At 49.8% G+C, this 19,803-nt stretch overlaps 1 protein-coding gene across 1 annotated transcript in view; it reads left to right on the top strand.

Annotated features, from left to right (window-relative positions):
* Nucleotides 1-921: 921 nt before the first annotated feature.
* CIMAP2 (ciliary microtubule associated protein 2) overlaps nucleotides 922-19,803 on the top strand; it is a 30,412-nt gene continuing 11,530 nt past the window's right edge. Inside the window, 8 exon segments of the mRNA XM_061186538.1 lie at nucleotides 922-971; nucleotides 1,858-1,945; nucleotides 2,391-2,555; nucleotides 2,760-2,864; nucleotides 7,799-7,935; nucleotides 8,068-8,212; nucleotides 17,462-17,623; nucleotides 18,694-18,819. Of these exon segments, the coding sequence (XP_061042521.1) occupies nucleotides 922-971; nucleotides 1,858-1,945; nucleotides 2,391-2,555; nucleotides 2,760-2,864; nucleotides 7,799-7,935; nucleotides 8,068-8,212; nucleotides 17,462-17,623; nucleotides 18,694-18,819 (978 nt within the window).

Here is a 19,803-nt window from a genome sequence, read left to right as displayed (position 1 = left end):
TGGTGGGAGATAAGGGAGGATGAGAGGAGAGAGCTGACCATGCCCTGTTGGGGACACATACCCTCAACCCCTTTCTTTACCTAGCAAGCCACACACACTCTTCAATGTTGAGTTTGGAATTCTCCTCCTCCAGGAAGGCTTCCCTGACTTACACACCCACAGTCTGGGTCAGAGGCCTCCCTATCACACTGACCTGGTCACACTGTGTAGTCATTGTTTCCCCCACTAGACTCTCCGGGAAGGGACCATATCTGGGTCCCAGGCACCCTGCACAATGTCTGCCCAGAGTGGGTGTCCAGGTAACTGGGGGAGGAATGAGTCCTGACACCATCCCTGCAACCCTACCTCTCTCCTGACCACCTTATTCCTGCCCTCCACTCTCTGGCTCCCCTTGCCCGTTCCCTCTTTCTCCTCCTCCCCTCCCCAGAGTGGAGAAGGAATGGGATGCCCTTTGCCTAAGTCGAGCCCTTTCTGTGTGTCTCCCTGGTCCCACCAGCATAAGGTGAACATCAAGAGACCTTTGCGCTCCACCAGGCCCTGCGCGGGGCTCTGCCATAAAGCAAGAAATCGGAAACGTTTCCTCAACAGGTGACTCTAAAACCCGACCAAATGGCATCCATATTAACTACCGTGAGGGGCCATTAAATCTGCCGGTCTCAGGGAAGGATGTCTGGCAAGGCAGCAATGAAAATGTGCATAGCCGAATGGAAAAGTCGGGGACCCTGCGGGCGCGCCTGCAGGGGCGCAGCGCGGGCAAAGACGCAGCGCACAGGTCTGTGGCGGATCACGAATCGCAAGGCCTGGGTTGCCGTGGCAGCGGTGGCGGCGGTGGCAGAAGCCGGTCTGGCTTGCCGGCGGGCGCGGAAGAGTCCCGCAGTCCGAGTCCCGCGAGGACCTCGCCGCGGCGGGCGGGCCAGCGCCATGGCCACCAACTGGTTCACGGGCGCTCCCTTCGGGGTGCAGAGCCACAGGTGGGGCGGGGCGGTGGGAGAGAGGGCCCACCGACGGGAGGCTGGAGCCTGGGGGAGGGGGAGCGAGAGGGGCTTATGTGCGGGGAGGGGGGGTAGGGCTGGCAGTGAGGGGTGGGGGCGGGACTTTCTATAACCCTCCTGCCTGCCGCACTTCCCTGCCCAGAGTCTTTTACCACCGTTATTAAGTTATTTAAAATCATTTCAGAAGCACTTACTATGTGCTGCTCACAGAGGCCGAGTGGCCTGGCCCATAGTAGGTCACTCAGCCCAAAAGTCATGGGTAGGATTTCAGCCCAGGTGTCTTTCTTCATTCATACATATAGCATATATAGTGTGTATATCATATATATATACCACCTATGATATATGTATCATATCATAGGTGGTATATATATATATATGTGATAGGTGATATATATATATATCACCTACTATGTGCCAGGCACAGTTCTAGCATCTGGGGATAAAATAGTGAACAAAACAGCAAAGCCTTTGCTCATGAGCTTGCCTTCATATGGGAGGGGTGGTGGGAGTGGATAATAAATAAAAAAGGAAAAGGATATAAAATGTTGGCTAGTGATAAGGGCTATGGAGAAAAAGGACGTGGGGAGGAGGAGCTGGCGAGTGCAGGGGGTGGGGCGGCTGGTGGTTGCACTGAGAAGGTGATTTTGAGTAAAGGTTCCCTGCAGGGGGTTAGGGAACCAGACAAGGGTGGAATCTAGGGAGAGGGAACCTGGAAGGACGAAGACCATGAGGAGGCAGCAGCCCTGCTCATCCTTCATGGGCCAGCTCCAAACTCACCTCCCGTGGGATGCCAACTCTCCCACCGCCCAGAACTGCCCTCATCAGGGCTGGGTGCCTCTCACTGGGCATCTGTCCCTCCCAGTTTTGACGTCTCCGCTGTCTATCCCAACCAGAAGAAGTTCAGCACCTTCAGGGACGCCCCGTACTCCAGGGTTTACTCTGTGGACGTGGTGAGTTTGCATAACTTCCCGAGTCTCCCACGTGGTCTGGCCACTGCCCCTCCGAGTCCCCCACTGTGACAGATGAGCTGATCTGTGTAAGGGGCATGCCTCACACCCCTCCGTGCCCTCAGCCCACAGCTCAGAGCTTGACTCAGAGCTGGGGCCTCAGTGTGTTTGATAAACACAGGACTGTAGTGAAAACAGCATGGGTCGGATCCACAGAGACCTGGGTTCCACCTGCAGCTCTTGCACAGACTGGCTGCGGGCCCTCTCTGAAGTGTAAGGGGGCCAGTGACAGAGGACGTCATGGTTGCACCTTGAGGGCCAGGCTCGGGGCTGGGGGAGGGGCCCCCAGAGGGGTATTGCCTGTCCACTCCCAGGTCAGGGTGACAGCTTGGCGAGGACTTGCTCTGTGGGGGGACTGGTGGGTGCGGCTGGCCTCGCTCTGACTCAGTCCCACACAGGACCTGGGACCTATGGCTGCAAGGACACCTGATTCAGCATCAAGAAGTTGAAGAATGAGGTGGGCACAGGCTGCGCCAAGGCCCAGGAAGCCACCCGGCTGACACAGCTGCCCCACTTCCAGTACCGGGCCATCATGAAAGAGAAGCGGCAGCAGGTGAGGCCCCTGGGGCCCCACCCTGCCCTACCGCTGGTGCCAGGTCCTCCTGCCCGGTCCTGCCTGCCCGCAGGGTGGCCTGCAGTGTCCTCCCAGGCCCAGGTAGAGCTCATCCTTTAAGGAACACATCCTCGCCTGGGCTCCTGCCCGTGTGGACACTCCCAAGTGTAAAGTTTTCACCTCTGCTCTCTTCTCTTGGGGCAGAAGGAAGAGCTGGGGCCTGGCTCCTACAACTCCAAAGACTTCTTAGAAGAGTTGCAGGAGAAACCGGGCCGCTCCGGGGAGGTTCGCTTCGGAGGACTCATTGAGGTAGGTGTTCTCATACACGGAGTGGGATCCCTCCTACCCTCTGCTCTGTCCGAAAAGCATGCAGCCTGGGTGGGGCTGGAAGCGCTCTTTCTCCTACCGTTCTTCTTCCCAGGCTTGGCCAGGCTCTCCTCTGGGACCCCACAGCCCCTCTGCTTTCCAGTGCCACAGCTTTCAGCCCACTGGCTGTTGTAGGTTTCTGCGTCTCCCCCACCAGACCAGGAGCTCCCTGTCGGCAGGGATGGGTCTGGTTCATCTTTGAGTCCCTGGCACAGAGCCAGGCATACATTAGGTGCTCAACAAACTCCTCCATATCTATAGCTGTGCAGCCAGCCAGCAAATAATGGTTGAGCGCCCTCTAGTGCCACGTACTGTTCCAGGCCCTGGGGATCCAGCAGTGATGAAGACAAGGTCCCTGCCCTCGTGGAACTGTGGTCCTAGTGGTAGAAACAACGGTACAAAGAAGCAAATCACATATAATGAGGGCCATGAGGAAAAATGAGACAGGGAGAGATGGCGAACGATGAGGTGCCATTTATAGGGTAGTCAGGGAAGACCTCTGGGAGGAGGTGGCATTCGAGCAAAACCTGTGGTAGGTGAGCAATGGAGACTCACGGAATCTGTGAGTGAGGGTGGAGGAGGCAAGAGCAGAGGGGTGAGGGCCAGGACATGAGGCCCTTCTGGCAAGGTGAGGGCCTCGGGTTTGATTCCAGGTGCTGTGGGAGGACAGCGGAGGAGGGTTTTGATGGGGGTGGGGAGAGTACTGAGTGACATGCTTGTGGGGGAGGGGGTCTGAGGCATCCAGATGGGAGGTGACTGTGGTGAGAGGTGGGGGTGGCAGGAGGGCTGCCGTGGCATCGGTGTGGGTCGAGATGAGTGGGGTTCAGGCTGCATAGGGTCGTGCGGGCAAAGGCAGGAGTCACGCCCGCGCTGCCAGTGCTGCCCCTCCTGCCCTGCCCCTCACGCTCTCTGGGCTGGACACCCTTGCCCTCCTCACTCCTCAAAGTGAGGCAAAGCACTCGCCCTGTGCTTTGCTCCTTCTCTTCCCTCTACCAGAAGTGCCATTCCGCCCGCAGCGGCCCCTTCACCTAAGGACCCCCTGCTCATCCCTCAGCTCTCAGCTCCAAGGTCTGACCTGACCCCATGAGGTGCCATCTCCCTTTCCCAGGAGCCCCGATTGTGGCTGTGGGTTCAGTGTCTCTCCCCCAGTGCACAGCAGCCCCCGAGGGTGGACCACATCTGCCCGGTTGGTTCGCTGCAGAATCCCCAGGTCCTAGCAGCGCCTGGCACATAGTAGGCACGTGATAAGTCTTTGTGGACTAAGCCCATGCCTGCCTACTAAGTACTTGTTCTCCAAAACACTATAATTTTTTATAACCACTCCAGACAACGCCCTGGAGGCTCAGAGAGGATAAACATCTTGCCCCAGTGGGCCAAATGGGCAAACCCCAAGCCAGGGCCTTTCCTCCACACCTCACCACTGTGAAACCTTCTATGGAGCCTGGGAATTACTCCTTGCCACGTTCGGGGGACGTGCACATGCATCCTCAGGTGCAGAAGCTGTCACTGCACTGTGGGGAGAGGGGCTGCCTGGAGGCACTGAAAAATGAGTGATTACCTTCAAGTCTAAAGTAATAATAGCTGACACTTAATGCAGCACTTGCCATGTGCCAGGCACTGTTCTAAGCACTCGAGTGACTAATTAATGTAATCCTCACCACAACCCTGTGAAGCAGGCACTATCTTCGCCACTTTACAGACAGAAAACGAGCACAGAGAGGTTAAGCGACTGCCCAAAGTCACAGAGCTACTAAGTGGCAGAGGCAGGATTGAGTCCAAGGTGTCCACACATAACCACTGCACTTGACCCGTAGGCTGGGCTCACTTGGATTGTTCCTTGACCATCTGTGGAGGACAGGGTCTAATAGCAGAGCCCAGCCCCACTGAAGGCAGAGGAGTTGGGGGAACAAATCAGATGCTGTCTGTTTCCTCCTGTGCCCGGTCCCCAGCGCTGGAGCATCTGCGAGGGTTGGCTGAGCAGGGTGAAGGTCCCACGGCCTGTCCCTCCATTCCATCTGTCTCTTCTCCTCTCTGGTCCCCACATCTGCTCCTGCAGTAACCTCACTGGGCCCTGCGGGATTTCCCTGAGCCACTCTCCTGGGCTCAGGGCCTGGACAGAAATTTCAAGGAGGTGGCACTGCCCCAGTGGGCAGAAGGCAGCCCCGGGAGAGCTCACATCCAAGGCCTGACTTTCTCAGCTGTCATCTTGCTCTGGGCTGGGAACCTGATGGCCTCCTCTGGCCTCTGGTCCCTCCAGTTGTGCCCCCAGTGCGGGTGGGACAGGCCTACAAATGCCACCTGTGCAGGGTGCTGACTTCTCCATGGGGGCCTCCCCAGTGCCAGTGCCAAAGCTGTGGGTGCCTGCTTTGGGTCCTGTGAATCCTTCCCCAGAGCGGATGGGCTGTTGAAGCACACCCCTGCAAAGCCAGTGCCTTCTCTGCTGGCACTGGGCTCTGCCTCCATCCTCCTCCTAGTACGCTCTGCCCTCCCTTGGCTTTGGGGACACTGGGCTCTGTGTCCTTGGAGCTCCTCCGCCAGCCTCCCTCCATGGCTTCTCTTTCCCAGGCCCTGCCCTCCCCACTGCCCTCTGTGGGGTGTTCTCTCTTGCGCAGCCAGGCTCCATGCACATGGCTTCAGATCCCCACCCCGGCGTCCTCCAGGCCCCTCAAACTCTGCATGCCTCCCTCCTGCCATGTCAGCATCTCCCCCAGGCCTGCTCTTCCTGGGCAATGGCACCGCCCAGCAGCCAGAGCCAGAAACCCATGGGCACCTTGTTCCCCTATAGTCACGGGGGTCTGTGCTTCTGTCTCCCATCCTCCTCCTTCCATCCCCTTGACCTCCGCCCAAGCCCAAGCCACACTCCCCCTGCCCAGGGGCGCTCCCATGACTGATTTCCTGGTCACCTACTATTGCCCCAGTCACCTTCCTAAGTGTCCTCATGCCTCAGAATCAAGTCTGGATGCCCCGCTTGGCCTTCAGGGCCTTCCCATTCTCTTCCCAATATACCTTTCCCAACTGTCTCAAAGGTGCACTTATGGCTCCCTCTACCTGGGACACCTGTCCCTCCCCTTCATCTTCTGTGAAGATGACTCTTTCTTCAAGGTCCACCTAAAAAAAAATCTTGTAAGTGACAATTCCCACTTCCCCCAGAATTAATCACTCCTGCCTGGGTCCCAGAAGCCCTGAAACATAACATTCTAGCTAAAGTCAGGGGTGTTCACATCAGCCCAGGTGTGTTACTGCACCTCTGAACCTGAAGGTTTGAAGGGAGAGATGAGGCTTTGCCGACAGAGTGCCGGCACTGGGCTCCTCCTGGTCTGTGAGCTCCAGGATGAGCAGCTCCCACCCCTTTGTTATAACACTCACTTCTGAGGTCTCCCTAGACACCGTGGGGCTTATTTCTCTCCCGCCTCTGGTGCCTGCACAGTGCCTGGGAGAGAGTAGAAGCTCAGAAAGATCATGCATGGATTTTGAAGTTAGAACACTTGTGCTGCCCCTTTCTGGAGGTGGGACCTTGGACACAAGGTTCGCCTCTCTGAGACTCAGTTTCCCCATCTGTTGATTGCAGGTGGCACTGATTTGATCTCATCAGGATGTCTCTAGGACCAAGCTATTAAGGCTAGTAAAGCAGCCAGCACATGATGTTGAGACCCACCTTCCTACTTTGGGGCTTTTCTCCTGAACGTACCTGGAAACCTTGGGCCCTGGAAGGCGGCAATGTGCATTCTGGTTCCTCTGAGGGTGAACGAATCTGATGCCTGCCACAGCCTGACTACCCACCCTCTCTGCCAGGCCTGGTTCTGGGCTGCTTCCTGGGAGGTTCCAGGGACTGGAGGTAGGCAGGGCTGAGCCATCTGTGGAGTGGCAGCGATCCCGTGTGGCTAAAAGGTGCAAAGCAGCAGAAAACATCCTGCCAGGTCTTGACCCAACGATGGCTACCCACCCACCCACCTATACTGCCGGGTGGCTCTTCTCATTCCACCTACAAAGGCCATATTTCCGACCCTGGCAGTCGAGGCTCCAGATGCTCATTCCAGCCACAGTTCTCAACCTCTCCTACCCCACCCCACCAAGGCAGCCACCCCACCCTGACTTATTAGGTGTTGGCACCCACTATGGGCTGGGCATGTGCAGGAGGCTTTATAGACGTTATTTCATATCATCCTCATTACCTTGGAAGAAAGTTCTACTATCCCTGTGCTTGAAATGTGGACCATGAGGCTAAGACGGATTAAGTGGCATGCCCACCGTCACTCAGCTAGGAAGCAGTGGAGTCAGGATTCGAACCCAGGACTCCAGATCCCTCCAGGTCGCAGGACTGTTCACAGCACAGTGGGAAACCCATTCATGTAAACGTAGGGCTATAACACAGGGGTGTAATGGTTGGGATTTCCGAGACCACCACAGCAAGCAGCTGTCTGGGGTGATCAGGGAAGGAAGGCTTCATTCCCAGGGGAGATGACATTCGATCTGGCTTTGCAGGATTAGAAGAATTTTCCAAGGCCAAGAAGGCAGGAAGGGCATTTTGGGTGGCAGTAATGGCACAAGCAAGCAAAGGCAAGGAGGTTGCCGGAATGGCATAGGTTTGGGGACCAGCAAGGACCTCACTTTGGCTGAAGCGTCAGATGTAGGAAGGGAACAATGAGGGATAGGTTGGACAGACCAGTGGGGCCCCAGTGAAGAGTCTGAACTTGGAACTGAAGGTCTGAGCGGTGGCAGAGGCTCACAGGCCCACAGTGCTGTGTGTTTTGGGGGGCAGTTAACACACAGGGGCTCTGAAAATCCCATTACCCTCTGGGGGCATCTCTTCCTCAGGTGCACTCAGCAGCACAAGGAGTGGCACTAATGGCCTTTATGTCCCTCCCTCTCGCCCCCAGAACTACTATCCAGGCCCTGGAAATTATGGGGAGAAGGGCAACCCATACACGAAGCTGGAGGAGAGTGCCTGGAACTGGTCTCATTCCAAGGGCCTCATGTGCAGGATGACCAACAAGCCACCCCCCTTGGCTCATCAGGTATCCCCCTACCCTGGCCAGGCCTCGCCCACCTTCCTGTGCAGACCTGGGGAGGACTCCAGGGCAGATGGGGAAACCGAGGCCCCGAGGGGGTGATGGACCTGCAGAGATTGTCCTCTGTGCTCTGTTCCGGGGAGCGGTCTGGCACTGGTCACCTACACCTTCAAAAGTGGCATCGAGGCGTACCTGGCACAATCCATGGGCACCGGCAGCCTCTATGACACTTTCTCTGGTGACCGAAGCAAGCCCCAGCCTTATGGACATTACTCTGTGCAGGTGTGTACCCAGGCGGGCTCTGCCTTCCCTGGCAGGAAAACGGGCCTCACCTATCCACAGCACCCTGTGTGCCAGGCTCTGCGCAGGACCCTTCCCATAGCCTGCTCACTCCCGCCTCCCAGCTAGGGCAGGGTAAGGCACCCTGTGTTAGCGGAGGAGACTGAGGCTAGCCACGCAGCTGGTAGGGGCAGAGCTGGGATTGAACCCCACGGCATCTGTCTGGCTTCACCTCCAGTCCCCTCTCCTCTGTACCAGCACGAATTGCAGGGGAGGTGCAGGGGGCCACAGTGCCAGGCCTGGATGGGAGACAGGCTGCCAGGCCTGCAGGGACCTGGATGGTGCAGGCCTGGGTGTCCTGCTGTTTTGGAAACACTTCCCAGCCATCTCAGACCCAGCTAAGCTGACTGGGTTAGTGGCAGAGAACTGGAGGGCTGGGAGGGGAAGCTGAGGTAGAATTTTAGCTTGATGCCCCCCTTTCCTGCACCAGTCAAATTCCTGTTGTGTGATCCCTAGCACCCTGGGCTTTGCTTTCATAGTAATTGGACTTAAGTACTTGTCTAACTGTTATTTTGTCTCTACTGTGCCTTCACTCATGTGTGCCTTGGGCCAGGTAATTGTGTAGGTGCAGGGGAACCTGCCCCAGTGGTGCTTACTTTCTAGTAAGTGCTTACTTTCTAGTGCAAAAAGAAACACAATTGCAAGTGAAAACAATATAGAATGTTAGCAGGGAGTGGGTGCTGTGGTAAAGGCATCAGGAGCGCCAGGAAGCGGGGGTGGTGAAATGTTGAAATACTTTGGGACCAGCTGGTAAATAGCCACTGAATGAGCCCTGCAACCTGGCTCCTCCCTGGGGCTTCCCAGGCCTCCCCATGACCAGCTACTAAGGTGTCCTGCCAGCACAGCAGGGGCCTCGGACGCTCCTTAGGCCCTAGAGCCAATGCCCAGGCCACAGGATATTATTTTGTATTACCTAAAAAAATAAACATTTTAAAGAGCAGTTTTAGGTTCACAGCAAAATTGAGCAGAAAGTACAGGGTTCTCATGTTCCCTCTGTCCCCCCTATGTGGTAGCCCCCAAGCTGCAAGCTTAATCAGCTTTCTGCTTATCGGAGAACTGCTTGCCTCTTTCTTGGTATGCACTCCTGACTCTGTGGTTTGAGCGTAAAAAAGGAAAATGGCTGGAGGCCAGTTTCGTTCCAGGAGTCTGCTCTGGCCAAAGAGCCCCTGGTTAATCCCAGGAGTCTGCTCCGGCTAAAGAGCCCCTGGTTGCTCCCCAGAAGAAGGACGTGCTGCCCTGAAGGGACGGTCTGTAACTCCAAAGAATGGCCCACTGGGCATGCTGACGCATAGTCAGGTGGCAACAGGATCATGTGGAAAACAAGGTTTACTGATTTATTGCCTTCTTTCTGTTCCTTAACTAACCTATATATGTGATCATGTTCTTTGAATAAACTTGCCTTGCCACCATCAGTTGTCTTGGCCCTTCTGATCCCATACTGGTGCTTTTCAGTTCCTTACCCCTCACCGCCAGGAACTCCCAGCTTTCTGCAGCCGGTCTGCGGCAAGTGGCGCCCGAACAGGGACCTGAGTGCGTGAGGCATTTTAGAAGATTTCAGGTAAGTAGAACTCTCGAGTGAGATAGTGTGGCCACAAAAAGAAAAGAATTTTAATTTTAGGACGGTAACTCGAGAAAGAGTCAGAAGTAAAATAATATGGGACAAAAAGGCTCTAAGGAGCGTGATTTATTTGCTCAGGTTCTGCTTTCAATGTTAAAAGCTCATGGAATTAAGGTAACTACCTCACAACTTCTGGAATTTTTGCAGTTAGTATATGATGCTTGTCCTTGGTTTCCTGAAGGAGGATCGATGGACTTAGCAATTTGGAATCGTGTAAGAGATGAGTTATCCAAATATCATAAAGCACATGGACCATCTTCTGTTGCAGTTTCCACCTTTAGCTTATGGAATTTAATAAGAGATTGCTTTAATCCAATTTATGATTCAGTTTCAAAATTAACAGCAAAATCTGTAGAACATATTGCTGCAGTAGCTACTGCTCCTCCTTTGCCACCGAGAGTAAAGACTGTTAATTCACTTGATGATGATGATTTTTCTTTTGATCTAGCGGATGAAGAAGCTAAGTATGAGGCTGAGAAATATCCTGATGAAAATATTCTTCCTCAGTTACAGCAATTACATGTCTCTGTCCCTATCCCTTCTAAACTTAGTCCTTTACAACAAGCAGTACGGGGAGCTCTTAATAGAGGGGAGGATCCTTTGTTCTGCTGCCCGGTGGTGGAACGACCCAATCCTCAAAATCCACAACAAAATAATCGGGAATATCAGCCTCTCTCTTTTAAGGTTTTAAAAGATTTGAAAACAGCTTGTGCACAATATGGGCCTATAGCCCCTTTCACTGTTACTATGCTGGATACTATTGCGACAGAGGCTTTGCCTCCGGCAGACTGGAAATCTATTGCTCGTGCTTGTCTCACTGGTGGCAATTATTTACTTTGGAAATCAGAATATTATGAAAAAGCTGCTGAGCAAGCTGAAAGAAATACTACACATAACGTACCAGTAAATTATGAAATGTTAATTGGAGAGGGCAAATATCAATCTCTACAGGATCAATTAGCTTTTCCTTTTGTGGCCTATGCCCAGGTTAATCATATAGCTCTCCATGCATGGAAACATTTACCTGCCTCTGCTAGGACTGAAGACCTTGCAAAAATAAGGCAAGGGGCAAATGAACCTTATGCTGATTTTGTGGATAGATTATTACAGGCAGTCAGTAGAATTATTTCTGATGGTCCTTCTGGAGCAATGTCAATAATCCCCCCACAACCTGCTCCACCATCTCCAGCCCAGCCCTTTGTTCCTCAGGGAATGGAATCTCCGCCCTTCAAAGGGCCACGCCAAACAGTGCAGGACTGGACCTCTGTGCCTCCACCCAATTTTTATTAACCTCTGATATGGGACCACAGGCTCTTCCTACGGGAACTTTTGGGCCTCTTCCCCAGGGAACAGTTGGCATAATCCTTGGTAGAAGCAGTATGTCTATGAAAGGCTTGACTGTTATTCCTGGGGTAATTGATGCGGACTATGAAGGGGAATTAAAAGTTATGGTTCAAACATCAAAAGAATCTTTTCTTATCACACCTGGTATGCGAATAGCTCAGCTTTTATTAATTCCATACATACCGGAAAGAAAAATTTTACAACATAACAAAAGAGGAACCAGAGCTTTCGGTTCCTCTGATGCAGTTTATTGGATTCAACAAATTGGTAGGGAAAGACCACAGTTGGTATTAAAAATAAATGGAAGGCCTTTCTCTGGGTTATTGGATACTGGTGCTGACGTTTCTGTTATTTCATTTATACATTGGCCAAAAAATTGGCCCGTGCACCAAACAATTACACAGTTACAAGGTATTGGTCAATCTAACTCTCCACAACAAAGCTCGCAATACTTGCATTGGCAGGATGCTGAAGGTAATCAAGGAATATTTAAACCCTACGTGTTGCCTGGATTGCCGGTTAACCTTTGGGGAAGAGATATATTACAACAAATGGGAATCTTGTTGCTTAGCCCCAACCCTACTGTAACTAATATGTTGTTAAATCAAGGATATGATCCTAAAAATGGTTTAGGAAAAAATCAACAGGGAGATAAATTACCCTTACAGATTAATAACAAACGGGATAAAACAGGCTTGGGTTTTTCCTAGGGGCCTTGGATTCTCCTCCACCACATGCTGACCCTATAACTTGGATTTCTGATAATCCTGTCTGGGTGGACCCATGGCCCCTTACTAAGGAGAAATTAATGGCTGCCCATAATATAATTAATGAACAGCTTGCTTTGGGCAGACTAGAAAAGTCCAATAGCCCTTGGAATACTCCTATATTTGTTATTAAGAAAAAATCAGGAAAATATCGTTTATTGCAAGATTTACGTGCTGTTAATCAAACTATGGTAATTATGGGAGCTCTACAACCAGGTTTGCCTTCTCCTGCAGCCATCCCTAAGAATTATATGATTATTATTATTGATCTTAAGGATTGTTTCTTTACTATTCCTCTTTTCCCAGCTGATAAATTGCGATTTGCTTTTAGCATACCCTCTTTAAATTTTATAGAACCTATGCAACGTTATCAATGGAAAATGCTGCCTCAGGGTATGGCTAACAGTCCTACTTTATGTCAACAGTTTGTAGCTCAAGTTATTTCACCTGTTCGTAAACAGTTCCCTCAGATATATTTTATTCATTATATGGATGATTTATTACTTGCTTATTCTGATAAACATATTCTACTTAAGGCCTATAATTCCCTTCAAAGTTATTTATCTCGATCAGGATTAGTCATTGCTGCTGATAAAGTACAGATGAACCCACCCTTCTCCTATCTTGGTAAGTATATCACAAATTGTAATATTACACCTCAAAAGATAGAAATAAGAACTGACGTTCTTAAAACTTTAAATGATTTCCAAAAGTTATTAGGAGATATTAATTGGCTACGACTTTCATTAAAATTAACTACAGGTCAATTACAACCTCTTTTTAATATCCTAAAAGGAAATCCTGATCCTTCTTCCCCTCGCATTTTAACTTCTGATGCTCAGCAAGCACTTAAGCTTGTAAACAAAGCGATACAATCTGCTCAGCTAACTAGAGTTGAGCCTTCTTTACCTATACTGTTAATAATCTGTGCTACTGCACATACTCCTACCGCCTTATTATGGCAAGAAACAGGAATTCTTGAATGGATTCATATGAAAAATGCACCTAATAAAGTCATTACACCTTATTATGAATTAGTAGCAACCCTTGTTCAATTAGGTCGCAGAAGAAATATCCAATTGGTTGGATATGAGCCAAATTCAATTATTATACCTTATACTGCATATCAGTATTCTTGGCTTTTGTTTGCCTCTGATTTTTGGGCTCTTTCTTTTGCTGGATATTCAGGAACTATTGATAATCATTACCCTTCTAATAAACTTCTTCATTTTGCCACACAGCATCTATTTATTTTTCCTAAAACTATATGTTCAACTCCTATTCTTAATGCCCCAAATGTTTTTACTGACGGTTCTGCTAATGGCGTTGCCGTGGTTATTTCTGATGACTTAATTCATAAAGAACAAACAGGTCATACCTCGGCCCAACGAGTTGAATTGCATGCAATTTCCTTAGCTTTTCAAATCTTTTCACATTGTCCTTTTAATCTCTATACGGATAGCCATTATTTGGTTACTATTTTACGTAACATAGAAACCGCTATTATTGGAAGTACAGTTGATTCTCAATTGTTTCAAACTTTCCACCAATTACAAAAGGTTATTCATCAGCATGACTTTCCTGTAGCCATATTACATATTCGAGCCCACTCAGGCCTCCCTGGCCCATTGTCTTTGGGAAATCAATTGGCTGACGAAAATACAAAGACTATAGCCTTAAGTTTATCTCGACCTCAGGATCTTGCTACACAATCACATAATTTACATCATCAATCTGCTGCTATGCTTCAAAAACAGTTTTCTATTTCCAGAGAAACAGCTCGATACATTGTTAAGTCTTGCTCTAAATGTTTACCCCACCTTCCTGTTCCACAATGTGGAGTTAATCCTCGGGGTTTGCTCCCTCATCATCTTTGGCAAATGGATGTTACTCATATACCCTCTTTCGGTAAGTTACAATTTATTCATGTAACTGTTGATACTTACTCTAATTTTATATGTGCTAGGCCTTTGGCTGGGGAATCTACTAAATATGTAATTACTCATTTGTTTCATTGTTTTGCATCTATGGGAATTCCTAAAGCTTTAAAAACAGACAATGCTCCAGGATATACGAGTAAAGCTTTGCTAATTTTTGTGCAACTTTCCATATTTCGCATAAAACCGGCATTCCCTACAATCCTCAGGGCCAAGGTATTCTAGAACGTGCCAACCAACAATTAAAAATTACATTACAAAAAATAAAAAAGGGGGAATATGATAGATCCCCTCAGATTATGCTAAATCATGCTTTATTTATTTTAAATTTTTTAACTTTGGATGCATTTGGCCACACGCCTTATGAACGATTGTTTACAGGTCTTTCTGGAACCCCTCCGGAAAAGGCGCTTGTTAAATGGAAAGATCCTATGACTAATCTTTGGCATGGACCAGACCCTGTTTTAGTATGGGGAAGGGGCCATGTTTGTGTTTTTCCTAGGGAAGCAGACTCTCCTCGGTGGCTCCCGGAGCGCTTGGTTCGACATTACCATGCCAATGAACGCCCTGACTCGAAGAATGCGTCACCTGAGGCTCTCGCAATCGGACGCAGCACAGTCCAACCGGTTCCCCCGACGGATGAGGAAAATGCGGCGACGGAATAGGAAACAACTTGTCAGAGAGGCGAGAGGAGATCAGAGTCAGATTACTTGGTATCAATTGCAATGCTTAGTGTTTCAGGCACGAAAAGCTACAACCTGTTACTTGGTCTGAAGCTGACCTTCCGATTTTTTATAATGATTCTACTTTTGGAAGAGTGCTGGGAAATCTGCCTATTACTAATACCTCTGTTAATTACTCTAATTGGTTCAATACTCCCCCTGTTTGTTTAAGTCCTATGAGTACCAATTCAGGTTATGTTAAGGCTGTTGCTTTAAAACATGCTATCTCTTACCAAACCACTGTGAATTCTCAGTTCTCTACTCGCTTACATAAAAACTATAAAGCTGTGGGATCTAATATTTGTCTTCCCTGTAATCAAACAGTTTCTAAACGAGGAGATTTATCCACCTTTGTATTTTGGTATAAGGATAATGTTCCCCTTCACATGAATGCTAGAGTAACTAAGTTTGCTTCTAATACTCCGTTGGATCATTCTCTATGCATATATCGCTTGAGGGTTAAAGATACTGGACATTATTTGTGTATTGAAACTACTATGGGCAATCAAGGGACTTTGTTAGCTGGACATCAGATTACTGTTGTAAAGACTGTCGAAGGACTACGATTCCCTGCTTTTATGGCTTCTGAATTCCCCCAGTCTGATTTTCCTGTTTGTAATGATACTTGGACTAAAGCCTCTGTTTGGTGTACTTTGGATTATGATAATGGCACTATATTAGTTTCTTCTGTCCCTGTTAATAATAACAGCCTTGTTTTTTATAAGCAATGGGAATTTTGGAAACTTGCCTTATCCTTTTCTTATAGACCGGTGATTACTTGTGTTGCTCCTCCTTATGCCTTGTTGATTGGAGATTTAATTGTAGAATATACTATGAATCCTATAGGTTATAATATTACTTGTGTTAACTGTATCTTTAGTAGTTGTGTTTTGCCCATTAAAGGAACCGCATCTGTTATGATTATGAAACAACCTTCTTATATAATGTTACCTGTAAATTTGTCTGAACCATGGTATCATAATACTGGCATGCAAGCCTGGCTGGAATTGACTGAAGCGTTAAAGCGACCAAAGAGATTTATTGGCGTTCTGATATGTACAATTCTTGCTTTGGCAGCTCTAACTGCTACTGCGGTTACTGCTGGGGTTGCTCTTTCACAAACCATTCACCAGGCTCATTATGTTAATCAATTATCTAAGAATACTAGTGTAGCATTGGCCTTACAAAGTCATATTGATACCCAACTAAAGACGGAAGTAGATGAATTAAAAAATGTTTTAATAGGATTAGGGGATCAAGTTATGGCTTTAAAATTGAAAATGCGTTTGATTTGTCATGCTAAATATACTTGGATCTGTGTAACTCAACATCTATATAATGATTCACAATGGGATTGGGAGAAAATTAAAATGCATATATTAAGTGTATGGACTGATGGACACATTAGCCTTGATATTCAAAAGTTAAATGCCGAAATACAAACCATTCAAGAGGCCCACCTGGACGAAGATGGACCCCAAAATTTGATTCAAGGACTATTAGATCAACTACAATGGTTAAATCCGATGCAATGGGTTCATGGAGGGCTTTCGGGCCTGATATCAATTGGCGTGCTACTTTTACTGGTGATTAGTTTATTGCCCGGTATTCTCAGATTTGTAACAGGGCGCCTTGCTGTCTTGCGTCAGGATGTTCATGGCTTAAAGCTACATTATCAAGCTTTAAAAAATAATAAAAAAGGGGGAAATGTGGTAGCCCCCAAGCTGCAAGCTTAATCAGCTTTCTGCTTATCGGAGAACTGCTTGCCTCTTTCTTGGTATGCACTCCTGACTCTGTGGTTTGAGCGTAAAAAAGGAAAATGGCTGGAGGCCAGTTTCGTTCCAGGAGTCTGCTCTGGCCAAAGAGCCCCTGGTTAATCCCAGGAGTCTGCTCCGGCTAAAGAGCCCCTGGTTGCTCCCCAGAAGAAGGACGTGCTGCCCTGAAGGGACGGTCTGTAACTCCAAAGAATGGCCCACTGGGCATGCTGACGCATAGTCAGGTGGCAACAGGATCATGTGGAAAACAAGGTTTACTGATTTATTGCCTTCTTTCTGTTCCTTAACTAACCTATATATGTGATCATGTTCTTTGAATAAACTTGCCTTGCAACCATCAGTTGTCTTGGCCCTTCTGATCCCATACTGGTGCTTTTCAGTTCCTTACCCCTCACCGCCAGGAACTCCCAGCTTTCTGCAGCCGGTCTGCGGCACCCCTACATGCCCAGGCTCCCACTATCAATAATCAGCACCAGAGGGGAACATTTCTTACAATCAGTGCATCTACATCGACACATTATTATCACCCAAAGTCCATGGTTTACATTAGGGTTCACTCTTGGTGTTGTACATTCAATGGGTTTGGACAAATATATAATAACATGTATCCAGCGTTATAGTATCATACAGAGTAGTTTTGCTGCCCTAAGAACCCTGAGTGTTCCCCCGTCACACCAGGGGAAAATATTTGGACTATCGCTTCTGCTTAGAACAGTGCCTGACTCAGTAAATGTCCACGAAACAAGTGAAAGAAAGAAGAAATGGATGAAGGCAAGCTGGGCTGCAGGGCACCGCACGGAGGAGGGGCTGTGAGAGACCCCATCAGACTGACCCCACGCCTGGCTGGGGGGCTTCGTCTCTGTCGCCCAGGTCGGGGTGGACTGGCCTGGCCATGGGACAGTGGCAGGCATGGGGGAGAGTGATGCCTCATTGGACCACTGCTTGTCTCTGATTGTGGTAAGGGTCCAGAATCGCAGCTCTTGCTTTTCCTGACATAACAGATATTCTTCTTCCTCCTCTGTTTCTCAGAAAAAAAAGGCTCAGGGAACTAATTTCAAGAGCTTCGTGGAAGAACTTGACTCACATCACAATAAGAAGCGTGGTGTTTTTTCAAAAGTTCCCCGCAACCCGGAAACCCCTCCAGAAGGAATTTATTGGGCCACCCTTAGCCAGTGTCCCCCCAAAACTAGTGTGTCCCCCTGTGGCCTTCCTTCCTTCTCCTCTTGGAAGGGGGCTTTCCTGCGGGGGCAGGGTGGGGTGGAGGCGGCTATTTCAGCCGAAGGCTCACCCTTGGGTACCAGACTCACCTGGTTCCCAATCCTGGTCTTGTACTTACTAGTCACATTGGATCAGTGTCTGTCACTCTCTGAGCCTTGGTTTACATGCTTGTCCCGTGAGCGTGACCAGGTGGCTGTGAGAATTCAATGAGGTTAGTACTAGAGCCTATAGCATGGAGCCTGGCACCCGGGAAGTGCCCAGTGGGCATTGATCTCTGCCCTTCCCTCCCCTGCAGAGAGGATGAGGGGAAAACTGGAGCGGGACCAAGTATGAATAAGGGTCTGCCCGACAGAGGGCCGCACACCTGTTCTGTTTAGGGGAGTGGTGGGCTCCTTTCTGGGGGCTTGGCAGCCAGTGGTCTGAGGAGGCTCTGGACATTAGTCGACCCCCAAGCAGGTTCTGCCCCCAAGGGAGGGAACTGCTAAGGGCTTGGGAAGGTGGGTGTGTCCAGAGGAATGAAAACGGGTACCAACATTTCCTGAATACCTGCTCTGGGGCGGGCACCTTTCAGCCCCCTGGAGGGAGGGATTGTCTTTTGCACTTCATGAAAGGAAACCGAGGCCCAGAGATGGGAAGGGATTTGCCCAGGCTCCCAGCAAGGGGGAGAAGGAGCCAAGATTGGAGCCCGGCTCATTTAGCTGCAAAGTCCAAGTGGCTTCTGCTCCCCAGACTGGGGTCTGGAGCACCTCTCTGGACCCTGCCAGACCGGGAGGGCCCTTGGGAACCTGGAAAGAGGTTTCAGGCTGATGGGTGGGCATAGAGTGGGTGGCAGGGGTCATGAGAGTATCGCAGGGCCCCTTCACCCCCAGAGGATGGGCTCCTGGTAAGTTGGGAGGTGGCCAGGTACCTCCCACCATCCTTGGCTCAAGTCTCAGGGCTGCCAGGGGGGTGAGGTCAGCTGCCCGGAGCCCTCATCAGGCCTGGCCCCAGGCTGACCACCGCCAGACCTCTCCAAGCTTTCAGCCTTTGTTCCTCACCTCTAGGCCACGTCTGGTCCTGGTACGTGGCTTCCTCCAGAGAAGGAATGCAAACACATCAACCAACCACCGTTCCTGCTGTCTTCCAAGCGGATAGGCATAAAGGCCTCCCAGGTGATTCTGGGAACCTGGGTGGGTGGGTCTGGGTAGGGGATACACAGTGAGAAGCAGGGAAGCCTCTCCTGACTCTACAGGCAGCCCCAAGTTCTCCTTGCCCCCGGGAACTTATGCTCTGAGGGAGCCAATCCCACCTCCTTTTTTTCTACCAGGGACTAACACCCACTCCCACTGTCTCATTTCTCTAAGGCAGTGGTTTTTCAAACTTGAGCGGGCATTAGCATCACCTGGAGGGATTGCCCCACGCCAGAGCTTCTGATTCAGTAAGCCTGGAGTGGGGCCTGGGAACTTGCATTCCTAGTGAGTTCTCAGGTGATGCTGATACTGCTCTTCCAGGGACAAGTTTGAGAACCACTGTGCTAATGGACATCACCCAGAGCCATCCCACTCTCTTATTTTCCAGGGAAATGCTCCCTCCATTCTCTTCATATTTGTCTTGAGGCCTCAGGGGCAGCTCGGGAAGTTGGCCCATTTCTCATCTCTGGTCGAGCAAGGACCCTCTCCTCCCCCTCCCCCTCCTCCCCCTCCCCCTCCCCAGGGGCAGCCATCCCCCTTATATGATGTAATCTTTAGTTTGTTGTTCTTGTAAGACAGCTAAGCTCTTGCCTTCATGTGCCTGCTTTCTTCATTCACCAGATGGCACTGGGCATCAGCCTCATTCCGTTTCTCATTCCTGTCCTTCATTTTTTAAGCCCACCTTTTACTGGGGTCTAATAACCATACAGAAAGGAGCATGAGTCCTAAGTGAATAGCTCCATGAATTGTCACAAAGTGGACTCACCATGTAACCACCCCCAAGAGGGTTGAAGGGCACGTTTCCAGCACCCCAGGAGCACACCCCCAACCTCCCTCCCCATCAGGTGGTTCCTCTCCTGACTTCCAGTAGTGCAGGTTAGTTTTGCCTGGTTTTGAACAGCTGTTTTTTTTTTTTAATTAATTGAGATATTTAATAGACAGTGCAAACCGTAGTTCCATCTGATTATAAATGTATGAGTTGTC

The sequence above is a fragment of the Eubalaena glacialis genome, chromosome 3 (genome assembly GCF_028564815.1).
Source record: "Eubalaena glacialis isolate mEubGla1 chromosome 3, mEubGla1.1.hap2.+ XY, whole genome shotgun sequence".
Lineage (NCBI taxonomy): Eukaryota > Metazoa > Chordata > Mammalia > Artiodactyla > Balaenidae > Eubalaena > Eubalaena glacialis.
Note: the sequence above shows the minus strand (reverse complement) of the source record. Positions and strands in the feature narration are given on the sequence as shown.